This window comes from Gambusia affinis, linkage group LG02, assembly GCF_019740435.1.
Source record: "Gambusia affinis linkage group LG02, SWU_Gaff_1.0, whole genome shotgun sequence".
NCBI classification, from domain to species: Eukaryota; Metazoa; Chordata; class Actinopteri; order Cyprinodontiformes; family Poeciliidae; genus Gambusia; species Gambusia affinis.
The window spans coordinates 4365434-4387918 of NC_057869.1; the positions used below are offsets into that span (position 1 = coordinate 4365434).

General features: G+C 35.4%; 1 protein-coding gene across 6 annotated transcripts in view; it reads left to right on the forward strand.

The window, feature by feature from the left end:
• LOC122844826 (protein kinase C-binding protein NELL1-like) overlaps positions 1-21807 on the forward strand; it is a 225922-nt gene extending 204115 nt beyond the window's left edge. For all 6 annotated transcript variants that reach the window (XM_044140629.1, XM_044140638.1, XM_044140607.1 and 3 more), the window contains 5 exons: positions 4419-4559; positions 13531-13724; positions 17892-18068; positions 18441-18665; positions 21120-21807. In XM_044140629.1, the coding sequence (XP_043996564.1) occupies positions 4419-4559; positions 13531-13724; positions 17892-18068; positions 18441-18665; positions 21120-21170 (788 nt within the window). In that variant the 3' untranslated portion in view covers positions 21171-21807. The remainder of the gene's footprint in view (positions 1-4418; positions 4560-13530; positions 13725-17891; positions 18069-18440; positions 18666-21119) is intronic.
• Positions 21808-22485: the final 678 nt, after the last annotated feature.

Below are 22485 nucleotides of genomic sequence, written 5' to 3' on the forward strand. Positions count from 1 at the left end.
ATATTGTACCTCATATCACAGGAAGGTCATCTGTCCACTTCACTTTCACAGGCATAGAGAGGAGAAGACTGTTCTTGGCCATAAGCACAGACACCAGCAATGAAAAATGTACTTTTATACACAACCACAAAGAAACAAACTGAACAGCAGTTAGTGAAAGTGGGATGAACATTTACTAGCCCAAGTGGTCAGTAAGCTTGTGATAAACAGGGCTTTAATAGCAGTAGATAGAAAATGTTTTTTACACCAAATGTACGTAGTTTCATTAAACAAACATCGAGGGTAGTCAGGTTTTAATTCCTTCACTTTTGTAACATCAGCACTAAAAAGTAATAGTAAAAGTCAATTAGGGATGTTTATATGAAAAAAAAACTTACATGGACCATGAAACAAATGGAGTCAACAAAGTGAAAAACTCTTTTTTTTATTTTTGAGAATTTATTGATCTCTAGGTGTTTTCCTATTTATTTTTATATGTATTTGTTTTAAAATAATTTTGCTTGTGAAACTATATCTGGTAAATCATAGAAATGATTTACTATGACGAGGGTAAGCAGCTGTGGCACATTGAGTCTTCTAGAATGGAGCAAGATTTTGTTCCAACGAAAAATAAAAGTAGCCAAGATAAGAATAGCAAGTACTCAATCTCACTCAGTTCAGTCGTTCCTCTATATTTGGGTGAGTAAACATGGAAACACCTTCAAAGCCATCACATGAGGTGGTGGTGACAATGTACATGGCAGATCTTGTGGAAACTTTTAACAGGGAATGTTTGGTACTGTGTTGCCTATGTCAGTTGCTCCATATGGTACCCAAGGGAACCGCTTTGTCTCCTTCTGGCAGTGGAATCGGTTAGGGTTGTCTGGATAACTTCAATGAGTGCTGTTTCTCCTTTTCAGCAGACGGGGATGACAGTTTTTGTCACAGAGTGTATTTGCAGCCGTGTCACCAATATTGCAGAGACTTGTGCTGAGTTGTAGCCTTGAATCAATGCCATAGTTCTTGCAGATGTGCTGCATTCACAAATTTTTCCCCCCATGTTCTCTCTGTCAGTAGTCCATTGACAGCATTTATATAGTAAATGAACTATAGGAAATATCTCAGTGGATATGTAGAGGTATTGTTATATATACTGGATTATGTTCTCAATTACTTTAGAAAAGACCCTACTGTGTAAGCAGCTTAAAACAATTACATGCTGTTTTGTTGTGATTTAACAGTATCCTCTTAAAATGTGTTTATCAGAAGACAAGTATGAGATGAGATTACTGTGGTCGGGTACATATAGAAATAGCTATGGTTCATTATTTCATAGTGATTTTTTTAAAAATATAATTCAAGTGTTTCCCATCTTTAGAGAGATTTAGAGTAAAAATTTGTATGAACTCTATTCAGAGGGTAAGGTTTATCAGTAATTTTTCTGCACAGATTGCTAGCAGCTGACAGCAGCTCTAATATGATATATGATAGTATAAGATGGAGGACGTTGTGTTTCAATGCACATTTTTACTCACATTATGGCCATACCAGCAAAGCCTCATTTAAAAGCTTACATTGTTCTGTTCAGACTCTGTAGCTTTGAAGAACAAAGCTGGATATGAGCTCAGCTTTTAGATAAAATGTGTTTGTTTTTTTTATCCTAGTTGTGAATTAACAAGTTGTGTTCTGCTTTAGGTGTCATCAAAAACAATTCATAAATCTATACAAATGTACATTTTGTTAATGCCAGTAATCTTTGGAAAATGTAACACATTATGCCTTTATTGTTGAAAGGTATTTTTCTTTTCCACAATCACACTAAAAAAAGTGCACAATGTGTTACCTGTGATAAATTTCTGTTTATTGTTGCTATGATTGACTTAAGCAGCACTGTTGCACAGTTGTGTTATGGGTTAGGGTTAGGATTGTCTCCATTTTATGCTTTTTTAAGAAAGAAAAACAAGTTTGTGCAAAAACAAAACTAGTGAATAAAAAAAATGTAGTAAAATTTAAGCATTGGGTAAAGCTAAACAATGATATAGAAGTACTATGCATACTATAAGTATAATTAATTAAGACATGTTTAATAATCTTAGCTTGCTGTAGCTCATAAAGAGCCTGTTAAGGTAGCTGTGCTACAGCTCAAGAAAAACATATTTCCAAATGGTCATAGGCAGTCAATGGTCAACTTCTCAGTTTTTTTGTGCAATACAGCTTCTCAATTCAACAGTAGGCACAACACTGAGCCAGTGATTACAACCATGCTTTAATTGGTCTAAACAAGACAGTGGAGATATACTCCAGTCAAAATGCAAGAGTTGAGCATGTTCACATATCACACCCCAGCATTTCTGTAAGTCTGAAAAAATTAAAATATATAACAAATCCATTATAACAATAAACATTACATACTCTAGTCTGGACAACTGACAAGACAATAAAACAAATTGTCTGAATGTTTAGTGTCAACAGAAGTAGTATTGTCCTGTTAAACAGCAAATGCAGATGCACACTTAGCTTGTATGCTATTAGAGAGGCTAAAGGGACCAATTAAATTTAAGTGTGTGTATTTGTGAAACCATTTCGCAGAGGTAGATGTATTTGGATTACCTCTTCTTTTTAAATGCACTAACAAAGAGAACTCTTTTCTTCATGGTTGAACAAAGAGCTATTTTGTTTTTATTATAGCATTTTCAAATTGAACATTGACAACGTTTGCAATTTTTTATATATAAATACTGATATGTGTATTAACTTGAATGCAGAAAACCACAGAGCAGACTTCTGAAGTCAGGAAATTTTTAGGTCTGTATCTTTATTGTTTAAAGGTTATTTGAACCCAGCTTTATTCTACTGAGCTGTTAGCTGTTCTCAGCCAGCAGCCACCTCTAGATTTTTGTTCTTCCAACAGACCTTCAAAGAGGGAATATTTTTGTTGTAGTTATGAGCAGATTTGTGACCCGAGAGTCTGACAGAAGGCAACCCTCCAGACAACTGTCACATCTTATTACCTAACTGCACCAGACCAGTGCACACTCCAGCACACTCACTACTTAATGCATTATAGTCAAAAGTAACAGGATCCAGTTTTAACATTTGCAGGAGCTAGAAAATATGTGATTTACCCATGGTAAAATGAAAAAAATAAAAACAAAGTCAGTGTGGTGCTTTAGACCATTTGAGTGTGTACTATTAATGCAATAAAATGGAAAGACATCAAAACAGATTTTATAGACAGAACATTTGCTGACTTTCAGTGGTTATAGGGCCCTTTAAAAGAATAATTGTACTGTGAAAACAATTTCACTAGCTGTAAATATTTCACAGTCGTCAGTTTTCACAGGAGTGAGTTTATTTGCAAATACAATGTAAGGCAGTGCACAACTAACAGGTCAAACGCAGGCTGGTTTAGCAGGTATAAGTTTCTGTCATTTGGTCAAAAATATACACAAAAATATTTGTTCTTTATATTACGACTTTAGCTTGGTTGAATCATATCCCAAATAAAGATGCCATAGCAGAATGGTGCAGCATTTCAAATACAGATTCACAGAGCCTACCCTGTTGATTAGCTGTATACATCTGTAAATCTAAAATTATGCCACACAAATAATTGGTTTAAAACTCAAAGATGATTGGTTGATAATGTGTATCATCTTTGATTGTGATATGACAAAATAATAATAATAATAGTAATAATAATAATAATAATAATAATAATAATAAAAGCTAATGCATATACTGAAACAATACTTTTTCTTTCATGTCTTTTTATTGATGCAATTTAGTACTAAGTATAAATTTCACATCACCAACGTCTTCAACATTAGATGCTTGGAAAATACCTAAAAGTCAATGCAGATTCCCTCACTTCAGTTTTTTGTTTGTCCTGTTCTGCATTAACGTGATTGAAGTTGTGACCTTCAGTCACACCTTAGCTAAAGCATGCACGCAGGTCAGCTTTTACTGCCAGCAGGGAGAGAGCTGTAGATGAGGAGCAGAGCTAACAGCATACATAATGGATGAGACACATTTACTCTCCTGAGAAGGTGCAAAGACCTTAAACCTCGTGGCTGAGCATGTGTATGCATGCAGCACGCCAAAGTCTGCTGAGTAAGAAAAATGAAACAAGCAAAGAGAAGGTATATGAAAACATTCACAGTGAAAATATTTCTGCTCTAAAACAAAGTGATTTTTTGAGAGTTGATTACTGCTCCAGTAGACTGAGGAGATGGTTGACGTGGGCAACCACTGCTTCAGCTCTGCAGTTGCAGCAGTGGTTTGTTCTGATTAGATCAGCCTCAGCTGCCATACCCTCTTCAGATTTAAAAAGACATGATATCAAAAAACACAAATGAGGGGAGCTTTCGGGTTCGAGTTTTCTTCTCATAAAATATGTTGCGGCTGATTCTGTTGCTATTGTGTTTTCATGTCTTCAGATATAGATGAGTGTGCAGAGGGCCTGATCGAGTGCCACAACCACTCCCGCTGTGTCAACCTACCTGGCTGGTACCACTGTGAATGCAGAAGTGGTTTCCATGACAATGGATCCTACCAGCTAGACGGAAGCTCCTGCATTGGTGAGCATACTGAGCTGAAATCACCCTTATCAAAGCTACAGAGACCAGCAGCACATCAGTAGATGCTCATCATTCTCACAGTTATTGACATTTTCTCTTCTCTCTATCTGTTCACTTACGAAACACTTAATACCCTCCAAACCCTTCACTGGGTTTACAAAGAGCCACTTGGCCGTTCTTATAATGCAAACTTACAATAGTGTCGCTCTTACACAGGGTGTTTCTGATTTTTCTAAAATTACACGTAGAATTTTTGTTTAATTTAAAGAACACATGGTCAAAAATACAGATTTTTCAGGAAGAACTGGAAAAGATAAAAAACGTAACTATTGCAGCTTGTACAAAAACTCCATGTAAACACAAAGTGTCAAAGTGCATGCAATTCAGTACATGAAGCCAGCAATTTTCTTCTTTCCTCTGTTTTTTTTATAAGTTGTTCATCAAACTGTGTTTTTAATTTATAAAATCTTACAAGTGTCATTGTTTTACAATTCATTGACTAGAATGTTTTGCAGTGAACTCTATCCGCAGTTCAATAGTCCAGTTTTCCAAATAAAATAACTAAAATAACTAGAAATAATATATATTTATATAAGAGAAAAATTGGAAGCAAGTGAACCTAGGTGAAGAATATTGACATTCTTTTTGCTGCAATGTAGCCAATCCTTGATGCTGATTGTCTGTACTCCCAACAGTAACTCTGGTAGAGATAAGGAAGACTGCAGATGTTACCTTCTGGAGAAATACTAAGATGGTTTCCACTTTGGGTATTTAAGCATATTAAAGTATATTTAATTTTGAAGTGTTAAAATAAGCAGTTATTACTGTTGTTAGAGGGCGCCTGAAGGATTTATGAATGAAAATTTGTAGGTTTCCAGTACACCTGAAAATACAGGTACAGTGACATCAAATAATCAAACTTTTTTTTAACAATTACTAGATACAAAGAGCTATTGCTCCCACTTTGCATGATTAAGTGTACATTAAGGTAGGAATCAAGAAAAACCAAGCAATCCTAGCTTTAAAAACTTGAATTAAAAACAATTAAATGATCTTGATGTGATTTACATCATATGATGCAAAAATAGAAGAGCTAGATTAACTGTGTTCATTGCATACTCCAAACAAACATTAGTCTTCTAATTGTGAAAAGATTACTAATTACAGACTGGGAGGGGATTACAAAAAGAATCCTTCAGACTTAAACAACTAGAATTTTTTTGCTTGTGTTATTGCTATTAATATTATTTTTATTCGGCTTTTCACAGATCTTAACTAATATTTTTATTATTGTGCTGAACACATTAGTGTTGTTTTTAATCTCAGTTGACTTCTTTAAACATTGCTTTATTTCTCCAATATTTTTGATTAATAAATAAATCTTAGAGAAGCTGAGTAGATACTAATGATGTTCTAAACAGGGATTATAACTATGTTGCTAAAAGAAAAAAACAACAGCTATCTACATGTCAACATACTCATAATACTGATTTTATTAGGATTTTTAAAATGAAAACCACTTCCATAAGGAATTGCTCATTCAGTGACATTTAATGCTCCACTGTAGCTGCTTACTGACTTCTGTCTCCAACATTAACTGAACATCAAGAACTGTATCAGCTCACTACATTACACATGACCTTCAGCTCAGTGCTCAGAACCTCTCAGAATCAGGACATCCCTCTTAACAGTCCAAGCATGGCAGCTTTTGTACTTGTAACGGATGCAGCAAACAGGATCGCTTGAGTGAGTGAAATACTTCTGCCGTCAATTAACCTTTGAATCGAAATGCATCATCAGCAGCCTGCTCTCATTTATCTACCTGGATGGGAGAGGTATGATCTCAGAGCTTTCCACCAAAAAAAGTGGCTTCATTTAAATTCCAGCTACTCTGCAAAATTGTCTATGATGGTGCAAGTTTTAGTGTTCATATTCAAATGGGATAGCAATGTACAGGAGTAACCTCAAGGAAGTATCAAAGTGTGTTCACTTTCAGTTCCTTTTAATATAATTAGAAATGCAACAATGTTGGATCTTATAGCTTATCATATGAGAAACAGCACACCTTTTTCCGCAGTTTGTTTTGAGAAATATGAGCAGATTGCTGAGGAGGCTGGCTACCAAGAGACTCTCCTTAACTAGACAGAAATTGACTTTTATTTTAGCTGTCATGATTTCTGTGAAACAATTTTTATTCCATGAAAATTGTTTCTAAAGTGGTACAGTTACATAAATATGTGACGTAAAGGACTATTTGCAGCAAATTACAGCAATAATCTGGGGAGTTTGTGCGCTACTGATCAGACCTGATGAAATGATATTCATCCATTGTATAGGATATACAATGTGATTGAATTGCATGCACTGATTGCTTACATTCTTAACAACAATCTGTTATTTCTGTGCTCTGTTTTTATATCTGCCTTCTTTTCTCCCCTCATGCTGTCCAGTGTTGGGTTTGAAGCCATCCAGAAAAAAAAAACACAGTAATTTTCTAACTCTGTAATGTAACTCTAAACAGCCTTCCACAAGTCAATCGATATTTAACATAATATAGCATTTTGTATCAAAATATCAGAAACATCATCCAGCAGGAAGTATCATTAAGGTGCATCAATCCGTGAGAGACAACGCAGCACTTATTTGATTTGATTTCTACACCAGCAAGAGCTTTATGGAGGAAAGTCTTATTGAATACATAAATAGACCAAATAAATCATTTTAGCTGTGGTATTAAAAGTAATTACTCTCACGAAGCGAGTGTTAACAAGTTGATGTACCTTTCCTTCTCAGTGCATACGCTGTAAAAAGAGCTTCTAGCTAAAATTTAAATTGTCCTTGGCACACAGAACAACTGGATGAGTTTCTCCCAGGGCATCCATCTGTGCAGCACATTTTATCCAATCACTCCATTGAATATCTGCATTGTGTTTCAATGGTGTAGGAAGACATTCCGCCTTTGGTAGATAACAATCAGCATCGCCTTCCTACACAACAGATATTTTAAAGTATGCAATTTGATCTTTATGTAACCAGGCCTGCTAGGAATTCTTTTAGGTAAGGATAAATTTCATGTCATGAGCGTCATCTGAGATGCCATATGTACCATACATGTGTGTCACTGCTACAGGATTTATGCAAATGCTTCTTAAATGTTGTGACAGTGACCAAATAGTTAACGTTCTTCCCATATTTTAACCCATAATAACTGGAACATTGACCGAAATATTTGATGTATATTGATGATGGCACTTGACAAAACGTAATGTTTGTTAATGGTTTCACAACTGGTGTCTATATGACGTTTTTATGATATAAAGCACTTTGAACTGCCTTGTTGCTGAAGTATGTTATACAAAAAACGTGATTGACTTGATTGATTCTTAATTTTATGATGCTCAACTGATGAATATTCATTGACCTCACCTTGAGGAATACAAAATATGACTCCAACTGCTGGCAGCCTGACCTACTTTCTGATTGATTGTGCTCATATCTAATTGACCTCTTATGGTTTTTCATACAGCATCTCAATCACCCTCTGATTGTCAGTTTATCCTTAAATATGACAAAAGTTAAACTAACCCATCCCAGTGTCATTGACAATGGGGAATTGTGTACTCTTCATTGATGAATTATACAAGAAAGCTACACACAAACGTCAAACAGGACTTCATGTTCCACCAAAGACCATCATTTACTCATGCATTGGCCCACTTGAAGCACAGTTTTTAGAACAACACACTTAGAAGGATGAAAAACTCTGTGACAGCAACCTTAATCCTTAAGCTTCATTATTTCTTATGTAACTTCACTCTGGTTCGTTATGCAAGAAAGCTTTGTACAAGTTTTTCACAAACACTTCACCCCTAGAAATAGAAACTATTACAAATTAATTCCACAGTTCAACCACACGGTCAGAAAATAGTCACTATTTCATTAATGGAAATAATCTTTGTGATGCAATGTATTGAGCATACATGGAAGACATGCCATGTTACCTTGCAGTTCACTGCTGAGGTGAGAACCCAAGCAGCTGCAAACAACTGCTTTATGGCTTTAACTAAAAGCTGCACATCCATTGCCTCATCCCATGTTTATCACTCCTATCGCTTTAGGGGCGACAGGTGGCTGTAATAAACAGATTGTGAGTGAAAATGAGAATAACACGTTGTAAATTTCCAATGTCTCCCGGAAAGACAGGGTGTGTGCATCATTTTCTCTCATGCTGTACGGCACTCGACCTCTCCATATGGACCGCCTGGAGACCGACCAAAGGAATATAATTTAAATACACAAATACTGAGCTTTTTGATGCTTTCTAATTACAAACATCTGTCAGAGGGATTTACTGGCTTGTGCCTGGTGTTTTTTATTGTGCGTGTGTTTTTCTCTGGTTATGCATCGTCATGTTTTAACATAGGATTAGTCCTTTCATCTGTGACAATACATTTAGGTGTGAGTGAAAGTTTGGTTGCTTCAGTTCAGCTGGTCTATCCAAAGGGCTTTTGTGTTTTATTCTAACTCTGCCGTTTACAGCCTGCATGTAAGAGTGCGCCTCATCTGCAGGCAGCAGCTTGTGGCTAAATGCAGGGAATGTAGCATGAAGAGTATTAATCCATCACTAGCAGAGGTACAGTATATCTGACTGGCTGATGGGGATTTCATTTAGCGTATGCAAATAGCCTGTCGGAGGCACAATAAATTTGCGGCTGAGTTCTTTCCGCTCTCTCCTTCTCCAGAAGAATTGATAGTGGAGCCAATTAGGGAGCACATTCACTAGTGTCACAGTATCTTGTTGCAGCTACTTTGACAAGTACTTCCTAAGTCCATCCAGACAAGGTCTGCTTTCTGAAGACCACTCATCATTCCCCCCAAAAAGCAAAGTTAGGTGTGTGTGCGCAAGTTGGAACTTCCTGTGGATTTATCTCAGCCAATTTCTCACCAATATGTGACTCAAAGTTTTTAGAGAGTTTCTCTCTTGGGATAATTTTCTTGTTGGAAAACCCAATGCTAGCCATGTTTCAATCATCTCATCCAAGCTGTCATCCCTCATAGAAAGACATTGTTTTTTTAATGTTCTGAAAAAATCCCAATACCTGAATCAGGATTTTTGTGAAGGAACTCTGCTCCAAAAAGTAAGTTTCCCATTGCCATAACTAAAAGGTTTCACACCACGAAATATGCTCCTACTTCAAAATTGGAAAGGGTATATCTGGAAGAGCGCATGGAATAAGTCAGAATGAGGACTGTCTCCAAATTAACTGATCTCATTTCAGCTTAAAAGCCAGATCACAAGTTTAATATTGAGTAAGACTGATCTCAAACACACATGCCAGTATGTCATAGTAAGCTCCTATGTTACATCACTTGTTAGTTATATATAAAAAAAAATCTTTATTGGCACAGTAGTGTCTAAATATAAACTTCACATAGCCTTCTTCCTAAATACAAACATAAATATTTTGGAGTGAGTGAAAGTAAATTCTGAATATCTGTAAGAACTTGTCCTGATACCTGCCTGGTTTCCCCCTACAATAAATATCTTTTTCTCGGCAAGTTATACTTTTTCCGTACCTAAAATAAACTTGCGTCATCATTCCTGCTGCTGGCCTGTAATGTTTCCTCTCCTCCATCACTTTGGTCTTTCTTTTCTTTTTTTATTTTCAGATATTACTTGACAACTGCATTATTTTGTCTGAAAAAGCAGCAGATACAAGTCATTTAATTTTTAGTTATCTGGATTAATTTTGCACATTAGCGCTGACACATTTGGCTAAAAGTGATGGGTCACTTTCTGTGTTCATGCCATAAAAAAATTAATTATGTGGCGTATTACCCTGTTAGCTTGTCTCTTCCATTCCATTTTATGTGCTAAGCAATAATTTTCATACAGAAATGGTGCTGTATTAAACATTTCGTATCCAGTGTTGCCATTTGGCACTTAATGACCTGAGCACTTACCCTGACTTGTTTGAGAGTAATTGAGTCAACTCAACCAGAGTTTGGCAGCTAAAACCTTTGATTCTTCAGCATAAATTAACTGAATCAAAACACATAGTTTAATATCCAGCTAGAATAATGTCAGTATCTGTAAACAGATTGTATTTTAATTTTTATTCATTGAGACTGTTAATTGTATAATCATTATAGTCTGAAAAAGACTTATTCAAATAATTAAAATGCTCAAAATGATAAAAATCATATTAAGATTAGTATATTTTCAGCCTCATACTGGAACTATATTTAGAGAGATGTAATCACAGAACCTTTTTTTGAGTTCTTTTTTGAACAACCTGAGTCCTCCTTATTAGTTTACATTAAAGCCTAAATATGTTTATTAGGAGATTGATGTTATCTGAACCTTTATTGGCCAAGATTTTACATTTTACAAATTACAGGAAAGTGGAAAATGTTTTCCTAATTGTGGAATGAGAGCTAAATTCACAGGAATTTGTAGTTGAAGTGTCTGATCTTTTGCATGATGACATGGAGTCGTCTCGCTTCAAGCTGCACTGAACATGAAAAAGAACACAGCCCAGACAGTAAAAGATGAAACAAGTTTGATACGGTTTTGTTCAGGCTGATTTGTGCCAAATTGGTTACTGAAGGTTATGAAATATTTAACCTCGGATTGCCTGATAGAAATGTGAAATAACTAAGTGCAGGAAAACAGGCGAAAAGAGAGAAAACCGCTTTAATGGGCTCGCAGTCATACAATGTAAAATGAAATTGACTTGCTGACATATTTTTGCTCAAAAAAGACAACCAATAAACAGAAACATATTTTCCAAGCAATTTCAGTTTTTCTTTTTTGGTCCTTTGTTTATGCAGCACCGGCAGTGTTCTGTCAGTGTGCTATGGGAGTGATTACAGACAGCAGCTTCTGGCAGGGGAGAACAGAGCTGCTGTCAAAAGGCCTTTGGTCCTTTTTTTTCTTTCTGAACAGCTCACATTTAGGAAGGATAAAGAGAGTTAAATGCCATGGTAAAAGTTAAGGAGGGGCTTTTTTACCCAGGGGCTATGAAAAGTAGATGAAAATATCATCCACCTCTTCTGAATGAATTTCTTATTTTGGTTTGTTGGGGTATTGAAGAAAAAGAAGCTGACTGAGCGGGATCTTTGATGATTCAGCTGTATCTAACTATGCTACTAGAGTATGCAAAGTATATTCCATATATATGAAGATAAGATGGGACATAAGACTTTATTGATTTATTGCAAAGCAGATGGTCCCTTTTTTCTTAAAGTGTGTATAAGGATGGCAGAGACCGCACGATACAGCTTATCCACACAATCCAGCAAAATTTTAATCATAATTATGCCATAAAAATTATAGATCGCACAGATCACAAAAAAGTTATAGATGCATGAATAAATTATGCAGTTATGCAGAGAATTAAAAATGAAAGAATTAGAAAGATTAATTTAAAATGCCATAGCCTAAAGAAAGAAGCTGATGGTGATGCAGTGGAAGCTTAAATATGCGTTTTCTTTTTGTTTTTTGTTTTTTTCTCCTTTCACGGATGCAGAGAACATCCTCCATGTGGCTCAAATGTTTCTTAACAGCTTCACTGTAATGTAGTGTGTGTGTGTCTTAAACCACATAACAGTGGGAAATAAAACTTCTGAAAGGTTTTAGTAAAATAAGAATTTTCTCAAACTGCTTGTGACTGACCGCATCAGTGTGAACATTCAATTTTCACTGCCTTACTTACCGAATGCAGTTAATTTAAAATAATTATTGAATAACTCGGAGCTGCAATAGTAAACTGGGCACAGCAGAGTTTCTGAATGTCACATCTAGCTCATTATGAGCTTCACAGTAAATTGAAGAAGTTGGTAAAGAAAAAAAAAAGTTAAGGAGTTAAATATTTCACCATTAAAATGAGGAAAAGATAGTCTTTGCTGTTCTGGAATCTTGGAATCATTTCTCTTAACATAAAGACACCGAAAGACACTTTTGTTATATATATATATATATATATATATATATATATATATATATATATATATATATATATATATGTATATATATGATGAATAGTTGTAATTAGACAAGGAAAACAACATTTTCTTTCTGGAAACAAAAAACCCTTTTAATATATTCTCAGTTTTCTTAGTCTTCATTTCTCTAGATCAGTGTGTTTAAATAAATGCCATTCTTTAGATAGTTGAATTTTTCATTTATGAATTGAAAGTTTCTTAAAAACTCGGCATTGTATTTGCTTTTTTTTTCTTTTCTTTTTTTCAAAGCTGTCAGGTACTTAAGGATCTCAGATTAATCAAATATTGTGAAAAAGTGAAATAGTGGAAACTCATGGTGTCACTCCAATCAGCTAATTAATTCAGAACACCTGCAACAGTTTCCTGATCCTGTAAATTGTTTTAATTTGATGAAAAAAGTGCTTCCATTGTACTTTTGTGAAAAGGCACAACTGAAATCCTAATGCAACAACCTTTAATCAAAAATTTTGTTTTTTCCATTAAGAAAATTTATTTTTGTACTTCCAATTTGTGCAGCTTTAAGGTCAAAGCAAAAACAGCTTTCCTATTTTAATTGATTTTATATATTCAAATGTTTTTAGTAAAATTTTGTCTTTTACACACTGTGAGATACATCTATATGATGAGTTTCACTTTCTAGAGTTGGTGATGAATATTTATGGTGCCCTATTCATTCTAATCATTTTTACATATGCCTCTATAAATAATCATGGCACAGAGCAACGGAAAAGACAAACATATGTGTAGATGTGTTAATGATTTTTTTAAGGTATTTATTTAGTTGTATATATTTCTTTTTTAGTATGTCAAGTTTTTATTTTTTATTTTCAAACATTTGCTATTTGAGTCCAATTTCAAAAGTTAATGATAATGCTTTACAAAAACATCTGCATAAAGAATTGTAGTCTAAAATGAGTACTACAATATTTTCTACACGTTAAAGAGTTTATATTTCATCTTTCAGACATCGATGAGTGCACTTTGCAGACACACACCTGCTGGAATGATAGTGTGTGTGTAAACCTCCCAGGAGGCTATGACTGCATGTGCACATCTGGTCCAGGCTGCAGCGGAAACTGCCCACAAGACGAAGTTATAAGACGCAATGGAGAAGACTGGAAACCCAACTATGATCGCTGTGCTCTGTGCTCCTGCAAGGTAAAGTTGAAATCAAACATACAGTGGGTAGTTTTAATCAATTAGTTAAGAGAAACTAGTTCAACTGGTGTTCAGTTTAAAAGTTTCTTATCATTTTTCAAGTTAAAAATTAAATTTCAAATTATTATGGAAGGTCATTTTTGCCTTCAATATAAAAGAGAAAAGTGAAAACTGCCAGGCTTCTTGAATACAATCCTTTATAGAACACTAAAGCTGTTTACATTCTAGTCAATGTAGGTTTAATAAAACTTAAGTACATTTTATTCTTTGTAAAAAATAAAAAATAATATTGTCTTCCATTGATATTCCTCTCAGTTAATCTCTAGTTTCTGTTTTGTAAGTAAGCACACATTTATCAAAACATAGCAGACTACAACAAAAGTTGTGAACAATAAAATGAACATGAGGAGCAAACAGAAAACAAATGTTCATCAGTGCAACTCATGTGAATAAGTACAGAACAACATGGAAATAATCATGTTCAACATCACATGCTACGTTGACATGTTGAAATGAAGGAAGCAAAAACTGCAATAATAATCCCTTTTACTGATCTTAGGTGCTGAAATGAAAATAAAAAATCTATTCTGGCCATCTGAAGGAATTGTTCAGTGATTTATCTTGGTGTTCCCAAAAGTAAACTTGTGCCTTACAACAATCCTGTGGCTTAGTTGTTTTTGCAGCATTAGTGAAATGGCTAAGAGTCTCAAAAGTTAACAAATACACTCAAGAAGAACTTCCCCTACTTTGGGAATTTTATCAACAATACTATTATGGTTCTGGTTTCTTTTAAAAAGGGAAAACTAAAAGTATGTGACAGTTTTGTATCCCCATGGTGGCCTTTTCAATATCCTTGAGTATTTGTCACCAGCTCAGCTCTGTCTCTTATCAAACTTGTCCCCAGGCTAGCTGGAACACCTTGGACCAGTATATGCCAAGTGACAGCAAATCAAAAATATGACTAACTGCTCAACATTCCTGCGAGAATTTACTCTTATATTTAGTCTGAAGCTGAAGGTGTTTAGAGCAGGATGCAGAATATCCCTCGAGTGGAAAAAGACTGCCTAGTCATCAAATACAAGAGTCTGATTGACAATATTTTTTTCCTAAGAGAAAATGACAACACTTCAGCAGAAAACTCCAAATAAAACTAGTATTTTACCATTATATGAAAGAGAAGCATCCCTCTATATATGCTTTTACAAGTTTTAAAATATAAGTGACATAAAATATGTCTGCTTATTTCCTTTTGGATCCACTGAGGGCTTTCTCTGAATATATTCAATGTTTGCCACTGTTTAGACCAATCTATTTTAGAGAAAGACAAAAGATCACATTTAACGTTTTTTTAAACGGGCACTTTATTTTTCTATTATTTTATCTGTATACATGAAATTGCTTTTCCCAGAATCAGTTGGTGGTTATATTGTCACTGTGAAAAATTGTTTGATTAAAAAAAAATCTTCAAATTTGTTCTTGTCAGTTCCAGCCCAAATCTGCCACACACCTTCTGCACAGCTGCCAATCCGGTACGGATTTAGCTAATATGTTCTATTTAGATTTATTAACCACACCGAAAGCTTATGGAATATATCTGATGCTTCTGTCATCAGAATGAAATACACCCCTGCCTGTTTTTCATTGCATTACACTGTGACAAATATTTGTGGCAGTTTAATGACTTCCTTCTGTACTCAGGAGTCATATCGAGGTAGAGAACAGTGGCTGCAGGAAAGTGAGATATTGATCACATTTGTCTTTAGGAAAGGGAGACTCTGAGATTACGATTTATATAAAAGAAAGAAATAGGTGTTTGATCTAAAGTGATGGCTGAGAATGATGGAGCCAGTGAGCTTCATAAAGTTTGAAAATTTCCGCTACACGCTGAGTGGTTGGTATGGCTTAAGACAAAGCAGAACTTTAACATTACATTTTAAAAATTTTACTATCATAGAATATATTTCATAATGCATTATTAGATTCTGACACATTTATTTCACTGACTGTCCCACTTACTCTTTATGTACCTGTATCTTATAAATTCAAGCACATCTTGTATTATTTTAGTCATAGCAGCAATGCATGCAAAAGGTGATCTAATTAAATGTGATGTAGAAGTAAAAAACACAAATATCCAAAACATTTAGCTGCTCAAGTCCATTAATCATTGCTTCAAAACCTAAAAGAACTATTCTAAAAGGAAGCAATTGAATCACTATATACACATTTTTATCAAGAGAAGTAAATGCAGTCAGACATTAAGAAAGGAGTATTAGTTATCACTATGACTTATATAAGTGGCAGCCATATTGGATTTTGAGGTTGGAGTTGGTGTAAGGTTTTCAACTTTTTATCTCAAAATTTGAAGTACATTTACTTTTTTTTGCTTGAAATGAAAAATGAGTCTGCATCCTTCTACAGATCATGAAGCACCGATGGATCAGAATGCTTTGTTCTTTTCTCTTGTTCTTTATCCATGAAAAGTTCATGCCCTCTTTCAAAAATTGTCATAGCACTAGAACCTTTTCACATTGTGTCACTTTGCAATCCCAACTGATTTCTGAAGAAAATTGGTTATCCTGGATTTTCTCTTAAGGTAGCACCATCATTTTTAAAACAAAACAATAGGATGGGATTACAAGGCTTTTAAAAAGACTACAAACACTTTTAGGAAAACCTGTAAACAAAGCAAATCATAAGATTAGTATCTGTGTTATTAAAGTGCAGAGAAAAAAAGGTCCTAATTTGTCTGGACAGTTCTGGACAGGAATTGGCACTGTTTTACTTGGCACAGCAGTGTAGCTTCAGCTTTTATTTGCAGACGTAATCTCACTGCCGACATTAAAATTTACAGTTTGTCATCACAAACTTTCCCTGGGAGGAAGTTCCAGTAAGCGGTGCTTTCCCTACATGTCAAGGGCCATTACTGGGCAGACCATGGCCATCAGAAATGGCACCACATAATGGAGCAGTTACCATAGTAGGACAACATGGATCAATAAAATATTGGCCCTCCGCTGCCCTTTTATGCCATACAAAGTGATTTTAGGGCCGTCATACATTTTCTAACGACCTTTTCATCTAACATTTTTACATCTCTATAACAAAATCTTCCTGGGGCCAGACAGTGCCGGCTGTGCACAGTAAAAAGGATCATAAAGTTTTCTCTTTCCAGGTACAGGCGATGGATAACTGTAGCTGGGCAGAGGGAAGCTAATGATGAATCTGATTTTGATGCATTTCACATTCATTCAGATCAAAAACATTTTGGTAACCTAACTGACCAAAACAGGAAAAGCTTGGTCTCCTTGCATCCTTTCATACTTCTAATTTTGAATACAATAAAAATAGTAATAATAATAATTTATACACTGAAAAAGCACAAAAACTTACCAAGTTTTGTCGTCTTGTTGCTAATATCGTAGTACTTGAAATAAGACAAATCTACCATAGAAGTACTTTTTCAGCAAAAGGAATTGATGAAAAAGTACTAGCTCCACATTGGCAGATATATTTATTTATAACATTTTCTCCATGCTATAAGTGAAATAATCTGCCAAGTGAGCTTGTATGTTTTCATCAATATCAAAGATTTTTTTTCTACTTAAGACAAGCTTCTATATCTTGCTGATAAAATACTTTTCAGTTAGTTTTGTCTTCATTCAAGTATACTAAAATATTTGCAATAAAAACTAGACAAACAATGTTTAGTAAGATTTTGTTTTTGCCGTGTAGCAATTCTTGGGACTTTTGTTGATTTGTGAATTTGTCCCTCTTTGTATTCAGATGCAGTACTTTTCGGTTAGTTTTAAGAATCTCAGTTATTTTCATTGAACTGTTGTCATTTATTTATATTCTGATTTGAGTTGCTGTCTTTAGATACTGTTTTTCTCATTCCTGTTTTATTTTGAAAAATCATTTCCTTTGCATTCCGATTACTTCCTGTGTTTTGAGTTATTTTGGCACCTTTTGGTAGGAGCTTCGATTCAACCTTGTCTTTGTGTGTGTTTTGTTTCTAGTTTACACACTTTTTACTAAACAGGAACTCTTTAGTCTTATTTAATGTTAGAGTAAGAAGAAATATTAGAAGTATCTGATTTTACTTGTGTTTGCCTTATTGAGGCTTGTGTTAATTTGCTAGTTCCTACTGTAACCTGTCTTGCACAGGATGGACAGACGTTCTGCAGGAGGAAACCCTGTGACTGTGCAGACCCAGATGAAGATCTGTTTTGCTGTCCCAGCTGTGACAACCGGCCCAGCAGTCAGTGTCTGGACCAGAGTGGACGAACACTGTACCGCAGTGGAACGTCTTGGATGTACGGTTGCCAGCAGTGTCGCTGCATGGTGTGTACATATGAGCAACATACATGAAATTTAAAAAAAATTACACACATTCAGAAAAATTGTGTGTGGGGGGACTTCAATAGCATTACAGCAGTTTCTGATATTAATTCCTTAATATAAAATTAAAGCTTAATTAGATTAAACAATGATACAGAACCTTCTTATCAATATGAAATTCAGAGCTGAGACGTCTAATGTGCTGCTCAGCTGTGTGTGAAGGCTGAAATAATTACCACATTTCTAATTTGAAATGTGACAACACATTAGTGGGAGCTCTAATTTTATCTGCAGAAAAATGTGCTAAGAAGCATGAAGCAACATTTCTGAATACTCTTGCCTCTTTGCTTTTATTTTTGGCCTGTGCCTCTGCAGGAGGGGGAGGTCGACTGCTGGCCTTTAGTTTGTCCCGTATTATTGTGCGAGTACACGGCAGTGGCAGAGGGTGAGTGTTGCCCGCGCTGCGTCACAGACCCCTGCTTGGCTGACAACCTGTCGTACGACATTCGGCAGACGTGCACAGACCCCACAGGTGTCACTCGCCTCAGCGGGGACACATGGCATATGCCCAAGTCACCCTGCACTACCTGCAAGTGTAAGGTAGGTCAAAGCATCAATAATCACCAAGCGACTCCTTTTCAAACTCAACTCCACAATGAGCTTTAAACAATGAATAATTTATTACGACTCAGAACACATTTTTTAAAAAGTGCTTTTTTAATTTGCAGATAATTTCACTTATAACAAGACATTTTCCCATGTTATAAGATAAACATTCTACCTGTGAATGAGTACCTTTTCATCAATTTTTACATAATTATTGACTTAAAACAAGTTCCTATATATTGCTTAAAAGTTACTTGTAATTCCAAGCATGCTAAAATAGTTGCACTAGAAAGTTGATCAAAAATACTTAGACTTTATATTTTTGCAATGTATTACATTCTTTGCAAGATATAAGGTTTTATGGCTTGCTGAACTAAAATGAGCAAGAATCCGGTTTAGTTCTCTTAAGTCTTGAGTGTTTCTCCTTTAAAGTAAAATCCAGGCCCATTTTGTTTATTGGCCCTTTGCTTTTTTTTTGTTCCAGGTTTGGATTTGGAAAACAAAATAAAGTTAAGCTATTGTTTTGTACAACTCATTGATTTCTGAATTCACTACAACTGAAGTGGAAAATCAAAAGTAAACATGATCTACTGAGCCAAAATAATGCAATGTCTGCATTGGGAAATCGGACAGGTTGTAGGAAACCATAATTATCCTTTGAATTGAACACCCATTATCTCAGCTTGATCTAATTTCCTTCACTTCGCTAAAGAGGTTTTCAACTGTTTTCGATGTGAAGGTAACAATTAGTCCAACGTTCACTCGAAAACTTCCTAGAACTTGTAAAATGGCTTTCATTAAACCACTGATTAAAAAGGCATACAATAGATTGTTGTGTCATCTCTAACTGCCAGCCAATTGACAAGTTTCCCCTGCAACCAAGAGTTTGTGACAACACTGTATTTAACATTTCCCACAGTGCTGCCAGTAGAAAGCAGCAAATGACCTCAACCTTAACACTTATTAAAGAAAGTTTTCTGTGCTTCATTGTTTTGGACAAAATAGAAAGAAAAGTAACAGAGCAAAAACATTTGGAGAAAGGTATTAAATGTTTCTATCTTCATTGCTTAAAATGCCATATTATAAAGGTGATTTGAAACAACCTATATACCAGAACCTGAACATTATTTTCCCTTATGAGACAGACTAAAGCTCATGTGTGATTTCATCTTTAACTGCCTCTTTTCCCCATTTTATCTGTTTTTTTGTTGCACCCAACAACTTTAATAAGAGTGTAGTTTTTGTGCCTACACATCCTGCTACAATGTGATCTTACATAAATCAAATCAAAACTTCTGGGGGAAAGCAGCTCCTTTCGGGGTGTTATAACACTGTTCACACTGCCTCCCACTTTACAGTCGCTTGCCAACTCAGCTGTTTCCAGTTCAGAGACAGAGCAGTCAGCTGCATACATTCCGTATTTAATCTTTTTTTTTTAACACCTGCCAGTAATATATATATATATGTAAAAAAACATCTCAAGTAATTAAGTAAATTGGCAGCAGAACTTTTTACTGCATTAATTTTTTTGAGAACCTACGACTACCATGACCTGGATCAGGGAATTTATGTCAACATCTTTGGTATCAGCAGCTGTTGTGCAGACAGATCAGGGTCACACTGTGAATCTGGTCTATATAAGGACCTCTGCTGCTGAGTAAGTCCATATGCTTGATTGATGTTGTTAGAGACATAGTTTGCCTTAGCTTTGGCTGACCTGACATAAAGGTTTCTGTAATGACACAGTAGCAGGTCATACTTTCCATTACTCAGAAATATCATATAGAAATTGTATAACGTATGATTTCAAATTTGAAGCTCAGAAGATGTTAACCCTTGAAACAGTTTTCAGATATACAAATCCTTTGTAAAAAATAAAAAAATAAAAAATACCAAAAAAAACAGCAAATCTTGATTGTTTTAATGAGATCTGTTCTTAGCACACAGGCATATCTGATGAACTGCATTATTCTTCAAATACAGCAGATTAAAAATTCACAGGATCTTAAAAAAAAAACTCTCAAAAGAACGAGTAGAAAACAAGACTTGTCAAAAATCCAAAAGATTTTAGCCATAAAGTTTTTATGACTTTTAATTTTGTAGTTGTCTCAGTTGTGCATAAGTTTAATAACGTCACTGACAAAATGACAGTTAGTTTGACATTTTGTTCTCCATTTCTAAAACTCTGTTCAGTTTTGATGTTCAATTCCCTGAGTTACTCTCTCCATATAGTAACTTATTGGGTGAAAATTTATGTGTGTCATGTTGAAATACAATTTATAAATAAACTCTCCACTCTTGCTTAAACTCTACCAGCTTTTTCTAAGATCTGAAGTGTTGTTAGTCAACAGTGGCTCAGCCTCTGGACTTTACAATCAACATGTATAATATATAGCCGTCTGCATTATTTAATTCTCCTCTGTTGTCTTGTCGTGTTGTGTTGTTCAGAATGGGAACGTTTGCTGCTTGGTGGATCTCGACTGCCTTCAGAACAACTGAAACTCATTCCTCCTCTTCTTCTCACTACGGGACTTTCACACAGCCTCCTCCATCAGACAACCTTCCCACTGGATCCATAAGACAGACTTGCACACAAGCGTCACAAGCGTGTGCATGACATTGAGTGCACAGGAAGCACGCGCTGGGCAGACTTTGGGTGTCGAAGCGGCGTGCCGCAACTCTGACAGCGAGGGAGTGTGTGTGAGACTCAGGAGAAGATCTGAGGTCATCGTCACACTAAGTGTTGTATATGTATCTGTGTGTTTGTTTTTTATCCCTTAATGTCTCAAGAAGATGTGTACAAACTCTAACAAGCAACTACAGACAAGCAGGCGGTCACGTTTCGGTGCTCCATAAATCTGTACTTCTCAAACATTAGCTCACTCTGGATTGGTCATCTAAAGACAGGGGTGGGCACTCCTGTCAATGGTCCCCGAGGGCCGGCCTCCTGCAAGGTTTAGATGTATCTCTACTTCAACACACCTGAGTCAAATAATGAGGTCATTAGCAGGGCTCTGGAGAATCTGACTGCACTTGTGAGGTGATTCAGCTGTTGGATTCAGGTGTGTTGGACCAGAGAGATATCTAAGAGTTGCGGGACACTGGCCCTCAAGGACCAGGAGGGCCCACCTCTGTCTAAAGAAGATATCACAAAACGTGTTTCTTTGGCAACAAAAAAAAGAAAATGGGTTCACCTTTAATGTTTTGTCTCATTGAAAGAGCTGGAAGTTTTAATAAAACCACAGAATGTGAAGAATTTAACCTTTAACTGATGTGATGTGGAATCAGTTTCCAGTCCAGCATAAATCAACAAGTTGCTCTTGTTGATTTTTCAAATTTGATAAATGATCTTGCTCCTGTTTTATGCATAGAAAGTAACATTTTGTGATGTTGACATTTTTTTTTTAAATCATAATGTGGTAATCAAAGCTTCATTGTAATTATGATTTGCTGTCTTGTCATTTTATCCTAAAAGTGACCACAACTTCTATGTCATATATTTAATTTGATCTTGCACTTTTTTTGCTTGCTTTGCAGCTCCACTTGACTGTATGAAAATAAACTCATTAATAAAAGAGTACAATATCTTAATGTTTATAAAGCCAACATACATTTCTGTTGTAGGTCTGCAGGTTTTTGGACGAAAGTGAAACCACTTCTCTGATGATTTTGATCTATTGATGATATAGGTCTGCTTTCTTTATAGGTTAGAAAAATACCAGACAGAATAAAAAAACATCCTTCCCAGTTTCCAGCCTCTGAATTGGGGCATATTTTTAAAATATTTTCCTCTGCACTGTCATCTCTCTAATGA